Source organism: Aquarana catesbeiana, linkage group LG01 (assembly GCF_042186555.1).
Source record: "Aquarana catesbeiana isolate 2022-GZ linkage group LG01, ASM4218655v1, whole genome shotgun sequence".
NCBI classification, from domain to species: domain Eukaryota; kingdom Metazoa; phylum Chordata; class Amphibia; order Anura; family Ranidae; genus Aquarana; species Aquarana catesbeiana.
In genome coordinates, this window is record NC_133324.1 from 407,373,864 (window position 1) to 407,395,812 (window position 21,949).

General features: G+C 41.3%; 1 protein-coding gene across 1 annotated transcript in view; it reads left to right on the top strand.

The window, feature by feature from the left end:
* The window catches only part of UHRF2 (ubiquitin like with PHD and ring finger domains 2), a 152,890-nt gene that overhangs the window by 51,792 nt on the left and 79,149 nt on the right, over positions 1–21,949 (top strand). The window contains exon 2 of the mRNA XM_073635195.1: positions 1,690–1,920. Within this exon, the coding sequence (XP_073491296.1) occupies positions 1,690–1,920 (231 nt within the window). The remainder of the gene's footprint in view (positions 1–1,689; positions 1,921–21,949) is intronic.

Genomic DNA, 21,949 nt, shown 5'->3' on the forward strand with positions numbered 1-21,949 from the left:
TCATCACTCTTGAACTCTTTGAAAACATTTTTCGGCACACTGTGCTCAAAAGGTTTCCTGCCCCTGGTTTAGATCAAAGAAATATACTTTGGTGTGTAAATGAGGAAAGTTTGACCACTTAAACACTAAACCTTTTTCTGACATTTGTTGGTTTCAAGTTAAAATATTTTTTTTTCCCTAGAAAATTACTTAGAACCCCCAAACATTATATATATATTTTTTTTTAGTAGACACCCTAGAGAATAAAATGGTGGTTGTTGCAATATTTTATGTCGCACTGTATTTGCGCAGCAGTATTTCAAATGCAATTTTTATTTGGAAAAAATTACACTTTTAAAAAAAAAAGTTCTAAAAACTAACCAGTAACGTTAGCCCCATTTTTTTCTTTTGTATAATGTGAAAGATTTTACGCCGCGAGAATCGTGATCTTTATTCTAAGCAAAAAAAATCATAATTCTCATTTTGGCCAGAATCGCGCAGGTCTAGCTCTCGCTGTGTCCATTCACAGCAGGAGCGTGCCGCCGGTGGCGTGCTTGTGCTCCCCAGACCCGGAAGTGCAAAATCATGTACCTGGAGAGCCGCCTTGCTGCTGTATATGTACGGTATAAGCTCGGCAAGCGGTTAAAATACTTAGTGCCAGCATCCACATACAGAAAAAGAAGGGGCAATGTAAATTTAAACCGCGTGTGCTTAGTATCACTTTTTAATGTTCTTTTCCTGAGCGCGTTTGGTCCTAAGATTTTTCCATTTTTGTTTCTGGGGTTTTTTTTTTTTTTTTTGTTTTGTACCTCCTAGCTTATTTCTTTGTACACTATTTGAGCAAATTGGTATGCTGTATCTTTATTTTGTTTAATAAAAAGATTGAACGTAAAATGTGGGCGTGCTCTTGTGATGGAACTTACCTCTTCCCTTCATTTCTTTGCCGGTGTCTTGCCGAGAAAGTTCCCTCGGCAGATAAGTTCCCCCCCTGTACGCCTGCGCAGTACCAACTACTAGCAGCCGCCGGAGATAGCCGAACGACAAAATCTACAATCGGCTGTACACGGCGCCTGCGCTCTGGGTCCAGGTTCCTTCCCCACCATCCAAGTGGACCTAGAGGGGGAATCTAAAAGAGCTGAGCGAAGCGAGGCCGTGCCCGAAGCGTTGCGAGCGAGCCCACGAGGGCCTCTCTTACAGGCGCCGTGTACAGCTGATTTTCCCCTATTTATCTTCGGCTATTTCCGCCGGATCCTACTGCGCAGGCGCAGCGCCTGTGCAGTAGAGGGGGGTCCTTATCCGCCGAGCGGAACTTTCTCGGCAGAACACCTGCTTGTGTTTGTTTCAGATCTAATTGCTTTGTGGTTCTCACCTGCAGAACATAGACCCAGGGATTGTATAGTTTCTTTGCAGGAAGTGTCAGTTCTTAGATTACAGACAGGTGTCATGCATTAACCTGTACATGGCCATGCCTCATATTTTTAACATAAACCGAAGCTGCTGACAAAGGAATGTTAAAATTTACTCTACTTTAGGCTGACACCATGAAACTTCATCAATGCGCACCTTTATACAGGAGAAAAACACAAGGTAGAGGTAGGAAGGTGTATAACGTCTTTTTCAACTCTTCAAACTACTTGCCTAGAATAATTTGTATCTGCCCTTTGGATCGGAAAAGACTTCACACTTAATGTTCTTTATTTTATTTTACAGCTGGAAGATGGACATACACTCTTTGACTACAACGTTGGATTAAATGACATTGTCCAACTCTTAATCCGTTCGCAGTCTGAGGGCACCAGCAATTCATCAAAGAAAAAGGAAGGGGAAAGCAAAGTTCAGTTAAATTCTACAAATAAGAAGTTGCGTGTGTCCACTCCTTCAGTTCAGCCCTCTACTTCTGCCCGAGCCTTTCTGATTGATCCAGGAATTGGAATTTACAAGGTAGGTCTTGATGCTACACCAAGTTACTTTGTTTAGGGTTTTTGCATATATTTGCTTTTGAGCTTTTATATGTTGTTATATACACTGTATTATGTAACTTTTTTGCTTTTGAACATATTTCCTAATAAGCTATTTTGCTTTTAAAATAAAATTATAAGTCAAATGAATAAGGGTCAGGTTTAATGTTGTTTAATGCTTGGGCAACATACATTTATTCATAAAGTTAAAGAAAATTATTTTTAGTGACACAGAAAGCATAACATCTTTTGGGTCAACATAACCGCTTTTTAGCACTGTAGTGTGCTGTTAGCGGCAGAATGCTTTCCAGGTTCAGAGCCATGACACAGCTTCATGATATTTTACAGCCATTTTCTCTCTGGTAAGGTGAGGTTAGGGCTGTGGGTGGTGATTGCTGATGTCATCCACTAGGTGGAGTTTGGAATGTAAATGCTTCACATTCTTACTTCTGTCTTTTCAGCCTGGAAGGAGCAAAATTTTGTTTAGGTTCCTGCTTGGACATTACTTTGGAATCATCCGCTTCACAGTCTGCTTTCACTGCCTGCCTATAGTGACTCAATCACCTATGATGCCTGCGAACCTCATGGGCACCAGTTGCTTGGGTTTTTGAGCATTGCCTCACTTTGGGCCTAGCTGTTCCCTGCCTAGCAATGCAACACATTACGTAGATGCGCAAAGGGCAATACCACTGTAACGTGATCTCACTCCACACTTTACTATTGTAAATACCATGGATTTCTCAGTTCTCCAAAAGGGACTGACACCTGCATCAAATTCTCTTTAGAAGCCTTACTGTAGGGCTGTCCTCTCCATTGTTTTATACAGCTCTGTAAAGTTAGAATTGGGTCTTACATTCAGCCACAAGGCCAGTTCTGTACCTCCCGGAAGGGCTAACCAATAACACTTCCATTATTCCACTGTTCTTTCCTTAGGTAGACCAGTAGCCCTAGTGGCACCTGATTTCTTGCCTATTTTGATAACGGCAATCTCAGCCTTGCTCTGCATACAGGTTTACCAGCTCGCAGGACCACAGTTCGAGTGCCAACAGACTAAGAGTGATTGTCACTGTGGTCGGTAAACTCTGTTTAATAGAAATATGCATCATTCACGGTACCTGCTGCAGCAATTCTGACCTTAAGAATTGTCTGTGATACTCCGCCGATTGAGATGTAAATAGAACAGTGTTTAATATATTGTAGCATTCTTCAAAGAGGCAAGAACTCTTTAAATGTATATTTGAGCATTTAGAGATAATGCTTAATGATTTTTATATTTTGTTTTAATTGAAAGCAAGTAACCATATTTACAAAAAATATATATTACGAGTCCAATTTACTGCAGAGTACGGTAAGTCTGATTCAGACAGAGCCACTGGCCCTCAGAGATGACTGTTGGCATTCATGCATGATTTCAGTTTAAAATAAGAGCTCATGAGCTGCAGATGTAGCATCCTTGCTGGTCCCCGGGGAGGATCTTTACAGAAATAGCATAACTAATCAAACTGTCTGGGGTGGAAAGTAGGTGTGCCAAAGCTTTTTGATTATTTTCAGCAGATCCTTTTTTCCTGGCCACATTTCTAATTGTATCCAATTTTTTCAGTTGACTTTGTGTTGCGGTCTGATAACCAATAAATTATTGCGTAGCCTGAAATCACGATTTGATAGAGATTATTTACATCGGGTAAATACATTTTATAGGGTATTTAATGTAACCAGTTAACCTTCTGTAAATTGTGGTATAGGCAAGCATGCTATCAAATTAAGGCGGGACTATACTCCCCTCCAACCTTGAGCTCCCTCGCAGGCAGCTGACCCCTTCAGTTGTTTTCCCGGGAACCAATTTTCGTCCATTTTCATTGGTTCAGATGGGATAACATCACTCCCACGCGTGTTCATTAATCTCCGATGCAGAAATTGTACAGAGAGCTGTGTGTGCGCAGCTCTGTGCACAGTGTAGTCAGACAGGTAAGAAACTTTAATGCAGACGAGACATAGGGGGTTATTTACAAAAGGCAAATCCACTTTGCGCTCAAAGTGCACTTAGAAGTGCAGTTGCTCTAAATCTAAGGGGTAGATCTGAAATGAGTGGAAACTCTGCTGATTTTATCATTTTCCTTGCATGTCCCCCTCGGATCTACAGCGACTTTACTTTACTTTACATGCACTGCTTTTGAAAACACACTGCACCAAAAACTCTGCTACCTTTGGATCTGTGTTTGGGTGCTGTTAATAATGGATTGGTACCCACAGCGGATCGCAAAGGTAGCGTGTTATGAATGCAGTGTGGAAAACGTACACTGAATGTGCCTTTCTCACAACACATTCTGGTGTGAACCAGCCCTCAGGCTATATTAAACCCAAGCAAACATTTTATTATATTGCAGCTTACCAATTCTTAGATGTGATGACTGCATTTGTTTCCTTTGTTAGGCTTTTATTTTCACCTGGCTCTCTTGCAAATGTAGCAGTTAGTGTTCAGACAAATCATTTACCACTGACTGGGGTGCTTACAATGATTTATTTATGTAAAACCTTTATCTCAAAAGGAAAAAAAAACTGTTGCTGCAGTTCCTTGTGTAACTGCAGCATGATCTCACAATTCTGCTGTCTTAAGAAGCCCCTGTGATCTTTCATGTGGCGTGGGGGAACTCTTAATACAGGAGGTTTGGTACTGGCCAGATCACCAGGTGAAAACTGGGGGGTACCTAAAAAAAAAAAAAAAAAAAAAAAAAAACAACGAATGCAGCCACCACATCGAAGGATTGGTAAGTTGCAGTATATTCAATTTTTTTAGTTTTTGGTTTAATATCGCTTTAAAGAATTAAGACTATTATGCTCAATCAATTTTACAAGTTGCTTAAAGTCTGCTTAAAGTGGTAGTAAACCGCATAACAAAAAAAAAAAACATCGGACAGTTTAAGTCCTAATGTCTTAGTATGCATCACATGCTAGCATATTATGACAGATTTGCCTAAAAGCGTAGCCCTCTTCAGCTGCCCGCTGTCACCGCTGAATGTGCTTCCATCTTCACCCAGTCCGGCCTTCCTTCTGCGTTTTGTGGGCTTCGGCGATATGAATGGCCGAACTGGCGATGATGTCACTGTTTGCGGCACGGGTATGCCGTTCCTTCAGTGCCCATGCGCTGACGACGTCATCAGCTGCATCTAAAGTAAATATCTCCTTAAATGGTACAAGTTTCAGGAGATATTTACTGTAGGTATAGCCGGGTAACCATGTCTCCCCCGCTGAGCTGTTGTGTTCTGACAGGGGGATGCCCCCCCCACCAGAACACTCCGATCAGCGCTCTCTGCCATTGGCTGAGAGCGCTGATGGGGAATCGGTCGGCTGCTGGTTTTCCAGCACACAGAAGCCGGCCAGACCGACATACACACGGGCAGAATGTCTGCTTTTTATTCATTTATTTTTTCTGCAAATGTCTCCCAACATGGCTTAAGCCTTATTATAGGCTTACCTATAGGTAAAAATGATACAAGGCAATTTACTAAGATAATCAGCACAGTACTGTGCTTTGTTCGACTTCATCTAAGTACTGTTTATGTAACTTCTAGAAATTTCAATTGTAAAACCGCAATTAAAACTTCTATGTAAGCCGTCTGCTTAAGCTGTTTACGGCGACTAATTGGCCATTAAGAGGGTTTGCAGATCTTCATGGGCTAACTAATGACCCCATTGTTCTAACTGGAGCTGTGTTGATGGAATTATTTATAATATGCTTTGGTTTTGTAAAAATTGGAGTGCCACTCTTCTCAGCGCAAACCTCCCATTCTCCGTTTGGGGTCCATCAGAACTCATCACAGCCATAGTTCCTCCTTATTCATTTTTATTTATTCATTTTTTTTTTTTTGCTTTGCAACTCAGCAAATTCCTAACCCTGATTAAAGTGGAGGTCCGCCGAATTTTTTTTTTTTTTTTAAAGTCAGCAGCTACAAATACTGCAGCTGCTGACTTTTAAAATAAGGATGCTTACCTGTCCAGGGCGCCCGCGATGTCCTCACCCAAAGCCGATCTCTCCCTCGGGTGCTGCCACCGCCATCTTCGGTAAGGGTATCAGGATGTGAAGCCGTGCGGCTTCACTTCTTGGTTCCCTACTGCGCATGCGCGAGTCGCAATCCAAATGGTCCCTGCTGTCTCTAGGACCCGTGTGTGTCCCAGCAGACAGCGCGGTGGGGACGGGAAGAGGCGTAGACTCCCATGGGAGTCTATGTCCGGAAGTGCGTGCAAATACCTGTCTTAGACAGGTATCTGCACCCCCCTCCCCCCTGACAGGTGCCAAATGTGACACCGGAGTGGGTGGAAGGTTCCGAAAAGCGGACGTGTGTGGAACTCCGCTTTAATCGGTAGGGGATTCTGCTCATAATTTGTACACTCCTGTTTTATACTCGTCAGGCAGGGTGTAATGATGCCATCACATTTCTCAACGATTTTGGGTGTACAGTGTTTCGCCTCATCATTCTGCTCCTTTGTTTGCCTATTGGAGTTGCAATTTATTTTCATTTCTGCCTCTACTGTAGGTGTTATTTCCCCACTCTCTCTATCCTTTCTCTTTTTTTTTTTTTTTTTTTTTTTTTTTATGGCTTGTGGGTTGCTATCCTTCTCTTCTTACTCCAATTGAATGTAATATTTAGAGGGCTCTCTTGTCCATACATGGCTCCTTAGAGAGTACTTCCTGTCTGGAAATATCCCTTATTCTAGATCTCCCTTGTCTTAACCACTTCAGCCCCGGAAGGATTTGCCCCGTTCCTGAAAAGGCCATTTTTTGCAATACGACAATGCGCCGCTTTAACTGGCAATTGCGCAGTCATGCAATGTTGTACCCAAACAAAATTTATGTGTCTCCCCCCCCCACAGATAGAGCTTTATTTTGGTGATATTTAATCACCAACCTTTATTTTTTGCGCTATAAACAAAAAAAGCGTCAATTTTGACAATATTTTGTACTTTTTTTCTATAATATCCCCCAAAAAAATGTAAACAAATTTCTTCATCAGTTTAGGCCGATATATATTCTTCTACATATTTTTGGTAAAAAAGATTGCATTAAGCGTGTATTGATTGGTTTGCGCAAACGTTAGAGAGTTTACAAAATAGGGGATAGATTTATGTCATTTTTATTTATTTATTTTTTACTAGTAATGGCAGCAATCTGCAAATTTTATCAGGACTGTGACATTGCAGCAGACAGATCGGACACTTTTGACACTATTTTGGGACCGTTGACAGTTATCCAGCGATCAGAGCTACAAATAGCCACTGATTACAGTATAAATGTCACTGGCAGGGAAGGGGTTAACACTAGGGGAAGATCAAGGGGTTAACTGTGTTTCCTAAGTGTGTTCTAACTGTAGGGGGATGGGACTGACTAGGGGAGGAGACCAATCGATCGATGTTCATACTTATTTATTTTTATTTATTTCAGGTACTTATATAGCGCCGTCAATTCATGCAGCACTTTACATATACATTGTACAGTCACATCAGTCCCTACCCTCAAGGAGCTTACAATCTAAGGTCCCTAACATACATTCATACTTATACTAGGCCCAATTTTTAGACAGGATCCGATTAACCTACCAGCATGTCTTTAGAGTGTGAGGGGAAACCCACACAGGCACAGGGAGAACATGCAAACTCCAGGTAGATGGTGTCGTGATTGGGATTCGAACCAGCGACCCTTTTTGCTGCTAGGTGAAAGTGCTAACCACTACACCACTGTACTTAGTATGAACACACGATCTGTCTCCTCTCCCCTGAGAGAATTGGGATTTGTGTGTTTACACAAACAGATCCCGGGTTCTTGCTCTGTCGCGAGCTATCGCGGGTGCCCGGTGAACATCGCTTGCACCTGCTATGCCGTCTTAAAGGCACGACATACAGCTACAGGCATTTGCGCAGCTGTGCCACCCTGCCGCAGTATAACTGTGGCGGCTGGTCGGCTAGCTGTTAATAGCAAGGGTTAAAGGTACCTTCAATAACTTTCAGACTGTTTGTTTTTTTTCTAGTATGTTTATGTTCTTGTGGATATACTTCACCTGTCCAAGCTTCCTTTTCTTGACAAAATAGGAAATAAAGAAAAACCTTTCTAAGATTAGAATTTTGAGGCACAACATGTTACAATAAAATACTAATTCTTTCTTTAGGGTCAACATTCATAAAATTGTAATCTCCAATATCCTCAAATTTCTTCAAGTCAGTTTGCAGTACAAACACAGAATACATTGCGACAGAATGATGTAGTATATCGGGAAATATTGATTTCTTTATGGCCCTACGCATTTCATAGACTTAATCCACTTCCTCAGCAGCCATCCGTATGCTTAATCACAGCCATCTAAACAAAAAAGAATCATAATTAATGAACAATTCATCATCCTGGTATACTAAATAGAGTAATAGTCCCAGGCTGAGCGGTAGGTGCAGGGAGGGGCAACAACATAAGTGCCACCCAAAAGGTACTTTTACAAAAGAGAAACCCCAAAAAGGCAGTAGTTTTTTTTTATCTTAAAAGCCTTACACCTAACACCTGAGGTACTTCTCTGTCCAGTGATGTCCACAAGTGTCTCAGCCGTCCGAGATTCTCCCTCCTGATTGGTTGAGACACAGCAGCGGCGCCATTGACTGCCGCCAATCTGGGAGAGGGGTGGGGCCGGGTCAGGGCTCCTTGTCTGAATGGACACAGGGAGCTGTGACTCGGCTCGGGTGCCCCCCATAGTTAGCTGCTTGCTGTGGGAGCACTGAACAGGAGGGAGGGGCCAGGAGCAAAGAAGAGGGACCCAAGAAGAGAAGGATCCAGGCTACTCTGTGCAAATCCATTGCAACAGAGCAGGTAAGTATAACCTGTTTCTTGTTTTTTTTCCCCCTATAAAAATAACACTTTACAATCACTTTAACATTATAAAAATATTACATAAAACAAAAAAGGGCATAAAGCTTGATAGAACCAAAATATTCCCTTCCAAACATCCAAAAATCACCAAATAGGGAGACGGTTAGTAAAATACTTAAAGAAAACTTCCAGAGGGAATGATCTAAAAAGAGAGGAATACTTCAGTACTTAATCCTTGTTAATAATGGCACATTACTTTGAGGGGTATAAATGCACCCCCCCCCCCCCATTTTGATTACCTTGAATTATTTGGTATAGTATTCAAGAAAGCGATCTATCAGTGCCTGCTATTCTCAAGTATACAAAAGAAAGGAGTCCTAGGGGTTCCCCACTGCTTGAGAGCAGGTCCTCCACCACACAGACCTACCTCCCTATAACAGATTAAACCATAGTATATACATAATTCCTCATATATTTACAAAGGGATCCCCATTTTTCATTATTCAACATGTGCAACCTACCTCTAATGCAATCCAGCTTTGGAAATGGCCATGCTGTTAAAATCCTGGAACTTAATGTATCTTTTATTGCAGGGTGGTTCTAATGTCTATTCCCCTATGGTAAAAAGCAGAGGCGGAGGCTTTTGACTGTTTTTCCAGTATGTTTTTTTTCTTGTGCTCATACTTTATCTGTTCAAGCTTGCTTTCTCTGAATTCAAGGGTTTGGTATACTAAGCTTAGGCCTTCACATCAGTGATTTTTCTAATATTTGACCATCTTAATTGTTGGCCTAAGATAAATTCCTATTGTGGTTAGTATTGTTCTATTAGTATTTCCTTGGATGATTAGTTGTCCTTCACGTTGTTGGTAGAGGCTCTTATTCCTTCAAGCACTGAGCACTTCAATCCTGATCTAGAAAAAAAAAAAACCCGGATAAGTACCTCTTGTTAAGCATCACATGTATCACAAAACCAACTTTCCACAGCAGTTTGTTGTGCTCGCCACATCTTCTCCCTTCAGCCTTACCCATATTATGCTAAGCCTTTTTCCTTTCAAAGCTTACACTAGATGGGCATCTCATGGCAAATCAAACTCCAATGCATTTTTGTCAATGAAAGAAATGCATTTAAAGACATGCCTGTTTTACTGCCTATTTATGATAGTTGTATTTTTGAAAATGGCATGGTTTATCAGAATTGTCACTATAACTGTTTAATGAACAATGTGGAAAACATGGTGGGAAGGCCGTGTATGCAAGAGGTTACAGTACAAGGGTGCCCATGTATGGGCAGATCTCTCATTGTTAACAATGGGAAGTAAGACGTCTTGCTTGTCTTCTGTAGAACTCTGTGACGTGACCCGCCATGCATAATGAGAAAAGCTTCCTGGAACCAATTAACTCCTAAACAGCCCAATCATAGCACTAGAAGCTCACATATGATGTGCTGCTTTTTGAATATTAATCTGCCAAATATGTTAAGGCCTTACTGTGCTGCAGAAGAGTAAAAACAGTCATCAGCTACCACAGTTATTCCTATTCTTTCAGTAAACTTTACAATGCTCTGTTCATTTGCTGAATTTCTTGTGTGCCTGTTAAATGATCTACTGAACCCTATATTTTCCTTTATACTGCATATTTATGTTTTATTAAGGTGTGGCGTTCTAAAAATCTGGTTTCAGTGATTTAAAATGGAATGTAATGTTTATTGCTGAACTTCGGGCAGACCGATAAATACATGAACTCTGTTTTACCTGCTGCTTTGTAAATTTGTCTTGCCAGTCCTGAGTTTTAACCAGCCATGTCAGACCGCTAAGTTGGTGACCCGAAATTTCTCTGCTGCAGTTAGGTTAGTTAGTAAACCTCTGAGAAAAAAAAACCCTGCAAGACAATAGCATAATGTGCTAGTATGCATCACATACTAGCACATTATGAAATACCTTAGCATGAAGCTCCCACAGCACGTCCGGTCACCGCGGAGGGAGCTGACATATTCCCTCACCGGTTCTTCTGGGATCACTAGCTCCGACGCTGTGAGTGGCCAGAGCCATGATGATGTCACTCTCGCACATGCCCTTCGATCTGGCAAGTTCCGACAGGATATGCCTGACCTGCAGAGCTCATGCGCTGCTGACGTCAGCGGCTGCATGCAGGGTTTAGGAGATATTTTTTACCTACAGGTAAGCCGCCTTATATATTTTTCAGGCGCCTATAAAGCACCTGAAAAACCGCACCCCTGCCCACTGTGTGAAAGCCCGAGTTCTTTCACACTGAGGTGATGCGCTGGCAGGACGTTAACAAAAACTCCTGCAAGCTGCATCTTTGGAGCGGTGTATACACCGCTTCTGCCCATTAAAATGAATGGGCAGCACCGCCGGCATAGCGGCGCTTTGCGGGTCGTATTAACCCATTTTCGACCGGTAGCAGGGGTTAAAAGCACCCCGCTAGCAGCTGAAAACCTCTGCAAAAATGACAGTAAAGCACCTCTAAAAATAGCGGAGTTTTACCGCCGACGCCCCAGTGTTTGAAAGCAGCCAAATCTACACAGATCCTGAATGCAGAGAGTTCTATTTTTTTAATTTATTTTTTTGTAATAAACACAAGCCACTATACTGACCACACCTAAATATAGGTAAATGCTCAGTCTGAGCCTAGGTTCACACTTGTGCGAGCGCGATTACAGTGCCGATTCACGCATCGCATCTCTCTCACAGACAGTTCACACTGCCTTCTGCAAACTGCTGCGGGTGTCAATACATTGTTAATGACACCCCCAGACCGGTTCATAGATCGTAGTGCGGACTATGAACTCTCACAGGAATCAGATAGCATAGGTGAGAACACACCCCATTACAGTGTGGGGGAGTCTCTGCACCTTTTGTCCAAATTCGATGTGAGTTCAGCCATGCAATGACTCTCATTGCAATGAGATTGCATGCGATCGGCCCCGCACTGGCACAAATGTGAACCTAGGCTTAATGGCACCAATAAAAAAAAAAAAGTTTAGAAATGTCCTCTAAACACACAGTACAGGTTTCTTAGTACCAGTGTAAAGGATGTTTTACAGCAGATAAGGTATCAAGACAGATTCAGGTAGCTGAAGAATAAAAATACACTTTGTTAATTTTTAAAGAATAAATAGCATTATAAAAGTGTGTTTTCATATCTGCCAGGAGTTTTCCATAAAATAATTCAAACTGTGACATTTGAATATATATATATATATATATATGTGTGTGTGGATGTGTGTGTGTGTGTGTGTGTGTATGTATGTGTATATATATATATATATATATATATATATATATATATATATATATATATATATATATATATATATATTATATTATATATATTAAAATTATAAGGGCTTTAACTGTATTCTGTATAGGGATAGTTATCCCGATCTGTACATAACCTGCAAGCACACAATGGATGACTTTCCCTGAGCATAAGACATGGACAAAATGGTGGAAGTGAGCGACTACAGAGGCACACACTGATCGGCAGAATCTGTTTAGCTAGCTGTAAATACAAGGAAAATGCACACAGGATGAACGTGTTCCTAAAATGTGACAGACATCCTGAAGATCCAGGGAACGGCGGATAACGAAGCTAGCGTTCTACACAGCGAGTTGTAAATACATAGAATGAGAATGCACAAAATGCGAGCACAGTCCTGGAACAAAAGAGACGTCCTCAGCACGTCTGAAGGCAGTGCTTAGAGAACTGTGCTGAGATCCACAAAATGGTGGAAAGTCAGCGACTACAGAGGCGTGTTGATGTGCGGAGGCCAGTAGCCAGATTTAAACCTTTAGCAGCATAGATGTGAAATATGGGCGATCCTCACTTGGCTAAATATACATATAATGAGAATACAGTCCCTGAACAAAAGATAAACCTCCTCGGAATGACTGAAGGCTGGAGCTAGAGAAGCGTGCTGAAGTGTAAAAGCCGTTCGCTAGATGGTAATATGAGAAAGCATACAGGACAAGCACACTTCCAGAACAGAGGCATGGCGGAAGGCAGCCTCTAAAGCTCCAGGACAGACTGATTTTTTTTTTTTTTTTTAACTGTTAAAAAATTATTTCGAAAATTTTGACTTTTTTTTTTTTTTTTTATATTCCTTGCTGATCTGCTAGTTCTAGGCGCCTTCAGATGATACGCTGTCCAACAATAACAAAACCTGGTGTTTAGGGACAAATGCTGGGAACGCTCAGTTTAGGCTGCATTAGTGTTTGTTACATTTCTCATCTGCTAGTCTTTTTATACATGTCTCATTTAGCATGCCGTTTCCATGGGGATTTTTACTGATCGCAAGCTTGCATTTTGTCTGAACTCATTGCGGCAACTCAACCAGGCACCTCCTTATTTCTCCGAAGCCTCATTTGACAAAGTTTGCCGTATGTGTACATGCAAGTTCGGTCACATTTTGGAATAAGAAAATGTATTCTGGATTCCTCCACTTTGTCAAGGACAACATTGTTAAAGTAGAACTTCTTTTTTTTTTTTTTTTTTTTTTTTAATTTCGGATAGAGTAAAGGAGGTTTATAACCACTGTCAGATTTTTTTTTTTTTCGTCTCTCTGTGCCATTGCAGAGATTTCCCTTTAAATTCTTGTCCCATAGCCAAACAGGAAGTGAGAGGAAATCTCCTGAAATTAAAGGTATTTCTTGGGGACTCCTAGGTCACTTGAACTATTGTCTCCATTGGAAGATTCCCCTCTATTTCTTTTCTGGGAACAACCCAAAATTTGAGGTTTTCTTTTACTTTTACTTTCAATGATAAACAGGACAAATGGGGTGAATCTTTCTAACGGGGGGGGGGGCACAAACCGCAATTAAAACTGACAGGTGTTCGAATCCATCTCTACTCTATTCAAAACTAAAAAAAAAGTTTTGCCTGTTATACTTTAACTCTCTCTAGAGAAAAAAACAAAACAAAACACAGGATCAATTTAAAGGGAAAAAGCGCAAAAGTGCTTCCTTGATCACCACTTTTTTTTTTTGTTTTGTTTTGTTTTCCGCTATAAACAAAGACCGACCATTTTGAGCAAAAAAACAATGTTTTTTACTTTCTGCTATAAAACCTATCCAATAAAATAAAATAAAAAAATCTAATTTCTTCATATGTTTAGGCCAGTGTATATTCTGCTACATGTTGTTTATTATTATTATACAGAATTTATATAGTGCTGACAGTTTACGCAGCGCTTTACATCATTAGGGCAGACAGTACAAGTACAATACAATTCAATACAGGAGGAATCAGAGGGCCCTGCTCGTTAGAGCTTACAATCTAGGAGGGAGGGTCAAGTTATACAAAGGGTTATAGCTGTGGGGGATGAGCTAATGGAGAAAATAGTGCAGTTGTTAGATGGAGGCAGGATAGGCTTCTCTGAAGAGGAAAGTTTTCAGGGATCCCCTAAAAGTGGATACATTTGGAGACAGTCTGACAGATTGGGGTAGGGAATTCCTGAGGATGGGCGAGGCTCGGGAGAAGTCCTGGAGGCGGATATGGGAGGAAGTGATGAGGGAGCTAGAGAGCAGGAGATCCTGGGAGGAACAGAGAGGGCGATTAGGTTGGTATTTTGAGACTAGGTTAGTGATGTAGCTGGGGGCAGAGTTGTGGATGACTTTGTAACTTATTGTTGGTATTTTGAATTTAATTCGTTGGGCGAGTGGTAGCTAATGGAGGGATTGGCAGAGAGGGGTAGCAGCCACTGAGCGATTTGTAAGGTGGATGAGTCTGGCAGTGGCATTCATGATGGACTGAAGGGGGGATAGTCTATTTAAAGGTAAGCCAATGAGGGAGTTGCAGTAGTCGAGGCGAGAGATAACCAGGGAGTGAATCAGGAGCTTTGTGGTTTCATTGGTTAGAAAGAGACGTAGTTTAGAGATGTTGCGGAGATTGAGGTGGCAAGCTTTGGAAAGTGATTGGATGTGGGGCCAAAAGGAGAGTTTAGAATCCAGGATAACACCTAGTACCCTGACATGTGGGAACGGGTGGATGGTTGTGCCATTGCTCTTGACAGAGAAGTCAAGGGAAGAGGCACGTGGGGGAGGAAATATTATAAGCTCAGTTTTGGACAAGTTGAGTTTGAGGAAGTGGTGTGACATCCATACAGATATGTCTGTTTTTGGTAAAAAAAAAAAATCCCCTTAAGCGTATTTTGATTGCTTTACACAAATGTTGTAGCGTCTACAAACCTATGGGATATAATTATGGAATTTTATTTTATTTATTTTTTATACTAGTAATGGCAGCGATCAGTGACTTATAGCGGGATTACGATATTGTGACGGACAATCGTACACTGACACTTTGTGGAACCAGTGACACTAATACAGTGATCAGTGCTAAAAATATGTACTGTCATTGTACTAATGATACTGGCTAGGAAGGGGTTGAACATCTAGGGCAATCAATGGGTTACCTGTGTACCTAGCCAGTGTTTTTTGTGTACGGTTTGTGCTGCTTTTACTAGGGGAAGAGATGGATTTTATTCCCTGCTTTGCAGAAACAGAAAAAAACATTCCTGCCCCCCCTGTCAGAACTGAGATCTGCCTTCTCCCCCACCCCGACCCCGTGACTGTACAGTGAAAGGCTGGTTTTGCATGGGCTGTCCAATCAGGTCCACCTGTTTATTTTTTTCAGGCAGACCTGATTGGACCATCCATATCTCTCTATGGGGTGGCGGATGTCAGCGGTCGTGGGTTCGCTGACACCCGCCGGCATCCAATCCTGTCCACCTAAAACATTGGATGACCATCGTATGGAAACACAGGCAGTCCTTTTCCATCTGACAGCTCCATAGAGAACAGCGGGACTGTGTCCATGCCCGCTTTGCATAGCAGAGCAGACACAGATGTGGACTATGGAGAACGGCGTGTGAAACCAGCCAAAGAGAGAGGCAGCACAGCAATGAGCTTGTCTTTCTCTCACTCAGCTGTCTCTTCCTTTGAGTATGGTTCTTTTACTACAGCACACGAGTGGCTATTTGTGCTGCTTCCCCCACCATTTCTCTGGGCATTGTCATTGAAAGACTTCACAGTAACCTACAAGAGACTGACAAGTCAGATTCAGGTACTTACCCCGCTTGCATTTAAAAAATAATTTTTTTTTAGTTGATGATTGGAGCTCCATTAATGTGTGCTTTCTATATCTGCCTGGGGTTCGGTTTTATGTTCTGTAATTCGGGATCATAGATGACTATAAAATAATGCTGTCCTACTAATTTGTGTTTAGTGGCTTTCGGTTCCATACTCAAATATGCTTTAAAACTTGGGTTGCTGTTCCGAGTTGCAATAATGAAAGACATTAGTGGTTTCATTGACTTGGGTCATTAAAAATGTTTTTTTTTTTTTTTTTCCCTAAAAGCTTTATGATTTTGGTGAAAAAAAATAAACTGATTTGTCTGCTTCTTTTTTCCAGCATATTTGCTTTAGTGGTACTTCAGTGGTGCTCTTTTGAAGTTTTGTTGAAGCTTGGCAGATGCCCTGTGTGTGTGTGTGTGTGTGTGTGTGTATCTCATACCTGCAATTTCTCTAAAACAAAGCAAAGCTACAGCTAAATTAAAGCTTCTCAAAAGCTGCAGGTGCTTTAAGGGAGCTTTGTCATAGAGTTCTATGGAGGCTTTGAAGCACCAGGAAAGCTACCTGGGGTATAATTTTTGAAACAAAGTTAAAGCAAGGTGTAAACTAACCGTTTTATTTAGTGACAGGGGCTTTGACTGGCATTCAAAGAGCTTTAACCACTTAAGGACCGCCCGCTGTAGTTTTACGTCAGCTGTTTGAAGAGGAATACCATTGTTATGGCAGCAGCTAGCTGCCATAAGCCCAGTATCCTCTTCAACAGTGGGCCGTCCTCTTTCAGATAAAAGTGGTCTCCGTGGCCGATTTGCCACGAGATCATTTTTAACGGGGGCGGGAGAGGCCCCCCGCTGCGCTCCGGTCGTCTCCGCCGCTTACCGGAGCCGTTGGCGGAGGCGATCGGGTCCTCTTCCCTCACAGGCGGGATGCTGAGTGAGGGAAAGATGGCCCCCGCTCGGCTCCATAACATTGTAGGGCGGAAGCGACATCAAACGTCACTTCCACCCTCCAGTCTTAAAGGGGATTTTTTTTTTTTTCGTTGCATTTTTGAGTAAATGTGAGATATGAGGTCTTTTTTGACCCCAGATCTCACATTTAAGCGGTCATGTCATGCGTTTTTTCTATCACAAGGGATGTTTACAGGAATAAAAGTGACCCTTTTTTTTTTTTTTTTTTTTTTTTTTTAGGACAGTGTAAAAATAAAAAGTAGAATAAGAAAAAAAAATTTAAAGCGCCCCGTCCCACCGAACTCGCGTGCAGAAGCGAACGCATTTGTAAGTCATGCCCGCATATGAAAACAGTGTTTAAAACCACATATGTGGGGTTTCACCACCGTTGTTAGAGTGAGAGCAATAATTATAGCAAAAGACCTTCTCTGTAACACAAAACTGGTAACCTGTAGACTTTTTTTAAACTTCGCCTATGGAGATTTTTAAGGGTAAAAGTTTTGTCGCCATTCCACGAGTTTTGAAACATGAAATGTTGGCTATCAATTTACTTGGCATGACATTATCTTTCACAATATAAAAAAAATTGGGCTAATTTTACTATTGTCGTGTTTTTTTTTTTCAGAAAAGTCAGAATTCAGAAAAGTGTATTTATTCCTAAAAAATTGCGCTTGTAAGACCGCTGCGCAAATACGGTGTAACATAAAGTATTGAAACGACAGCCATTTTTTTCTCTAGACTGTCTGAAAAAAAAAGATATAATGTTTGGGGGTTCTAAGTAAATTTCCAGCAAAAAAAACAAAAACATGTCATACTTACCTCCGCTGTGCAGTTGGTTTTGCACAGAGTGTCCCCAATCCCCCTTTTCTGGGGTCCCTCAGCGGCAGTCCTAGCTCCTCCTCTTCTCGAGTGCCCCATCAGAGATGCACTCTCCTTCGTGGACACCCGTGCGGGCGTGTCCTGCTTCTATTTACACAGAAAGCAGGACTCCGCCCCGGCGCCTGCGTAATTGGATTTGATTGACAGCAGCGGGAGCCAACGGCTGCGCTGCTATCAATCCACCCAATCAGGACCCGAGACACCGGCTTTTGCTGGTGTGCTCGTTCCTGGCGTGAGCGGGTACAGGTAAGTGAAACGGGTTGCAGCAATTACAGGAGGTTTTTCACCTTAATGCATAGAATGCATTGAGGTGAAAAACCTTGAGAGTTTACGAAGCCTTGTTTTGAAGCGAGTGTAAACCTAGCCCTAATGGTTTCCTTTACTGCATGACCTCTTAACTGTGTAATGGCCTTTAAATAACTGTTTAAGCACTTTTGAGTTAAACATGTGAGGCAGTTTACCACAGTTATTCACACTTTTAAAGAAAAGTAAACAGTCTAAAACATGCCGTTGTTGGTATAAAGCTCAACCCCAAATAATTTTTGTCCCTGGGTGTATTTATCAGGCTGTTTTAACCTGACAGTTTTACAAGAACAAGGTTTTCTTTTGCTTTAGAACATTCATATTGGATTCAAATTGAACACACTTTTTAGACTTCTTTCACACTGGGGCACGGGTTCGTTTCATCAGCGCTTTACCGCTGTTTAAGCATCGCTTTTTGGCCGTTAAGGTGCTTTTAACCCCAAAGAAGGGGTTAAAAACTCCCCTGTTGCAGCGCTTTTCAGGCCTTTCGGAAGTGCTGCACATTCATTCCAATGGGGCAGGGCGTTTTGGGAGCGTTAAATACAGCGCTTCCAACCCGCCCCAAAGATGTTGCTTGCAGAACTTTAAGGAACGTCCCGCAAGCGCACCGCCTCAGTGTGAGAAGTCAAAGTGGAATGAATGGGAGGCGATTAGCAGAGGCTATTTCTAGCGCTAAAGCGCCTGAAAGCCACCCCAGTGTGAAAGGGGTCGAAGTCTGTTTTCACACAAGATATTTTTCCAATCGAATCCAATAAAAAGTGTCTGCAAAATTATGCTACCGTGAATATTGATATTATCTATATGTTTGAATGTAAAATATTACATTCTTTGTAATAAATAATATACAAAAAAAAAACAGCCAACCTTGGAATCTTGAAATCTGTGCACAGTATATCTTGTTTAAAAATAATATTATTAAACCCCCATTATTTTGGAGGGTTTCGTAACTGGTTCAGCCCCAGGAGATTTTACCGCCTTCCTGACCAGAGCACTTTTTACAATTTGGCACTGCGTCGCTTTAACTGACAATTGCGCGGTCATGCAATGCTATATCCAAACAAAATTTGCATCCTTTTTTTCCCCACAAATAAAGCTTTCTTTTGGTGGTATTTGATCACCTATTTTTTAATTTTTGCTATAATATCCAATTTATAGCCAATATATATTCTTTATATTTTTGGTAAAAAAAAAAAATCGCAATAAGCGTATATTGATTGGTCTGTGCAAAAGCTATATCGCCTTCAAACTATGGGAAAGATTTATGGTATTTTTTTTATACTAGTAATGGCGATGATCTGCGATTTTTTTTTTTTTTTTTTTTTTTTTTTTTTAACGGTACTGCGACATTGCGGCGGACAGATCGGACACTTGACAAATTTTTGGGACCATTGACATTTAGACAGTGATCAGAGCTATAAATATGCACTGATTACTGTGTAAATGTCACTGGTAGGGAAGGGGTAACACCAGGGGGTGATCAAGGGGTTAACTGTGGACCGACTGGGGGAGGAGACATATCACTGTTCCTAATTAGTAGGAACAAATGATTTGTCTCCTCTCCCCTGACAGAACAAGGATTTGTGTGTTTTACACACACCCACCATACCATTGCAGGGTGGAAGCGAGGTCAAAACATCACTTCTGCCCATAGCTATGTTTTAGAAAAATTTTTCAAATGCCAAAAGTTTTATTTTTTTTATTGCGTTTTAGTGTAAATATGAGATCTGAGGTCTTTTTGACCCCAGATCTCATATTTAAGAGGTCCTGTCATGCTTTTTTTCTATTACAAGGGATGTTTACATTCCTTGTAATAGGAATAAAAGTGACGCAATTTTTTTTAAAAGAACAGTGTAAAAAATAAAAGGTAAAATAAATAAGAAAAAAAAATTTTTTCAAATGCCTCCAGTCCCCCCGAGCTCGCGTGCAGAAGCGAACGCATATGTGAGTAGCGCCCGCATATGAAAACAGTGTTCAAACCACACATGTGAGGTATCGCCACGATCGGTAGAGTGAGAGCAATAATTGTAGCCCTAGACCTCCTCTAACTCAAAACATGCAATCTGTAGAATTATTTAAACTTCGCCTATGGAGATTTTTAAGGGTAAAAGTTTGTCGCTGTTCCACGAGCAGGTGCAATTTTGAAGCGCGACACGTTGGGTATGAATTTACTCGGCGTAACATTATCTTTCACAATCTAAAAAAAAAAATTGGGCTAACTTTACTGTTGTCTTATTTTTTAATTAAAAAAAGTGTATTTTTTCCCAAAAAAAGTGCGATGACCGCCATTTTACTCTCTAGGGTGTTAGAAAAAAAAGTATAATGTTTGGGTGTTCTAACTTGTAATTTTCTAGCAAAAAAACTTTTTAACTTGTACACAACAAATCTCAGAAAGAGGCTCGGTCCTTAAGTGGTTAAATACAATGCCTTGAAAAAGTATTCACACCCCTTAAAATTTTGAACATTTTGTCACGTTACAACCAAAAACATAAATGTATTTTATTAGGATTTTATGTGACAAACACAAAGTGGCACATAATTGTGAAGTTGAAGCAAAATGATAAATGATTTTTTTACAAATATCTGAAAAGTGTGGTGTGCGTTTGTGTTCAGCTGAACTCGCACGATTTCAACTCTGCAATGCAGTCTGACTTTGGGGGCGATTTAACAGACATCTGTGCGGTTTCCTGCACAGATTATTGAAATCGCACCCAAAGTCGCCAGGAATTACTTTTGTAAATTGGTGCGGCGCCGCAAAAGCCGCCAATTTGACATGCGATTTGACATGTCAAATCGTACCAATGTGAACCTAGGCTAACTCTGTTACCCCTAACTAAAATCTAGTGGAGCCAATTGCCTTTAGAAGTCGCCTAATTAGTAAATAGAGTCCACCTGTGTGTAATTTAATATCAGTATAAATATAGCTGTGAAGCCCTCAGAGGGTTGCTGGAGAATCTTCATGAACAAACAGCATCATGAAGGCAAAGGAACACGCCAAACAGGTCAGGGATAAAGTTGTTGTGGTGAAATTTTATTGCAGGGTTAGGTTAAAAAAATATATATATATCCCAAGCTTTGAACATCTCACAGAGCACTGTTCAATCCATCTTCTGAAAATGGAAGGAGTATGGCATAACTGCAAACCTACCAAGAAATGTCCGTCCACCTAAACTGACAGGCCGGGCAAGGAGAGCATTAATTAGAGAAGCAGCCAAAGAGGCCTTTGGTAGCTCTGCAGAGATCCACAAGACAACTATTAGTCGTGCACTTCACAAATATGGCCTTTATGGAAGAGTTGCAAGAAGAAAGACATTGTTAAAAGAAAGCCAATAGAAGTCCAGTTTGCGGGAAGCCATGTGGGGGACACCGCAAATATATGGAAGAAGGTGCTCTGGTCAGAGGAGACCAAAATTTTACTTTTTGGCCTAAAAGCAAAGGCTATATGTGGTGAAAAACACATATAGCCTTTAACACTGCACATCACCCTGAACACACCATCACCACCGTGAAACATAGTGGTGGGAGCATGATGTTGTGGGGATGCTTTTCTTCAGCAGGGACAGGGAAGCTGGTCAGAGTTGATGGGAAGATAGATGGAGAAAAATATAGGGCAATCTTAGAAGAAAACCCGCTAGTCTGCAAAAGATTTGAGACTGGGGCCGAGGTTCACCTTCCAGCAGGTCAACAACCCTAAACATACAGCCAGAGCTACCATGGAATGGTTTTAGATCAAAGCATATTAATGTGTTAGAATGGCCCAGTCAAAGTCCAGACCTAAATCCAATTGAGAATCTGTGGCCAGACTTGAAAATTGCTGTTCACAAATGCTCTCCATCCAATCTGACAGAGCTTGAGCTTTTTTGCAAAGAAGAATGGGCAAAAATGTCACTCTCTAGATGTGCAAAGCCGGTAGAGACATACCCAAAAAAACTTGCAGCTAAAGGTGGCTCTACA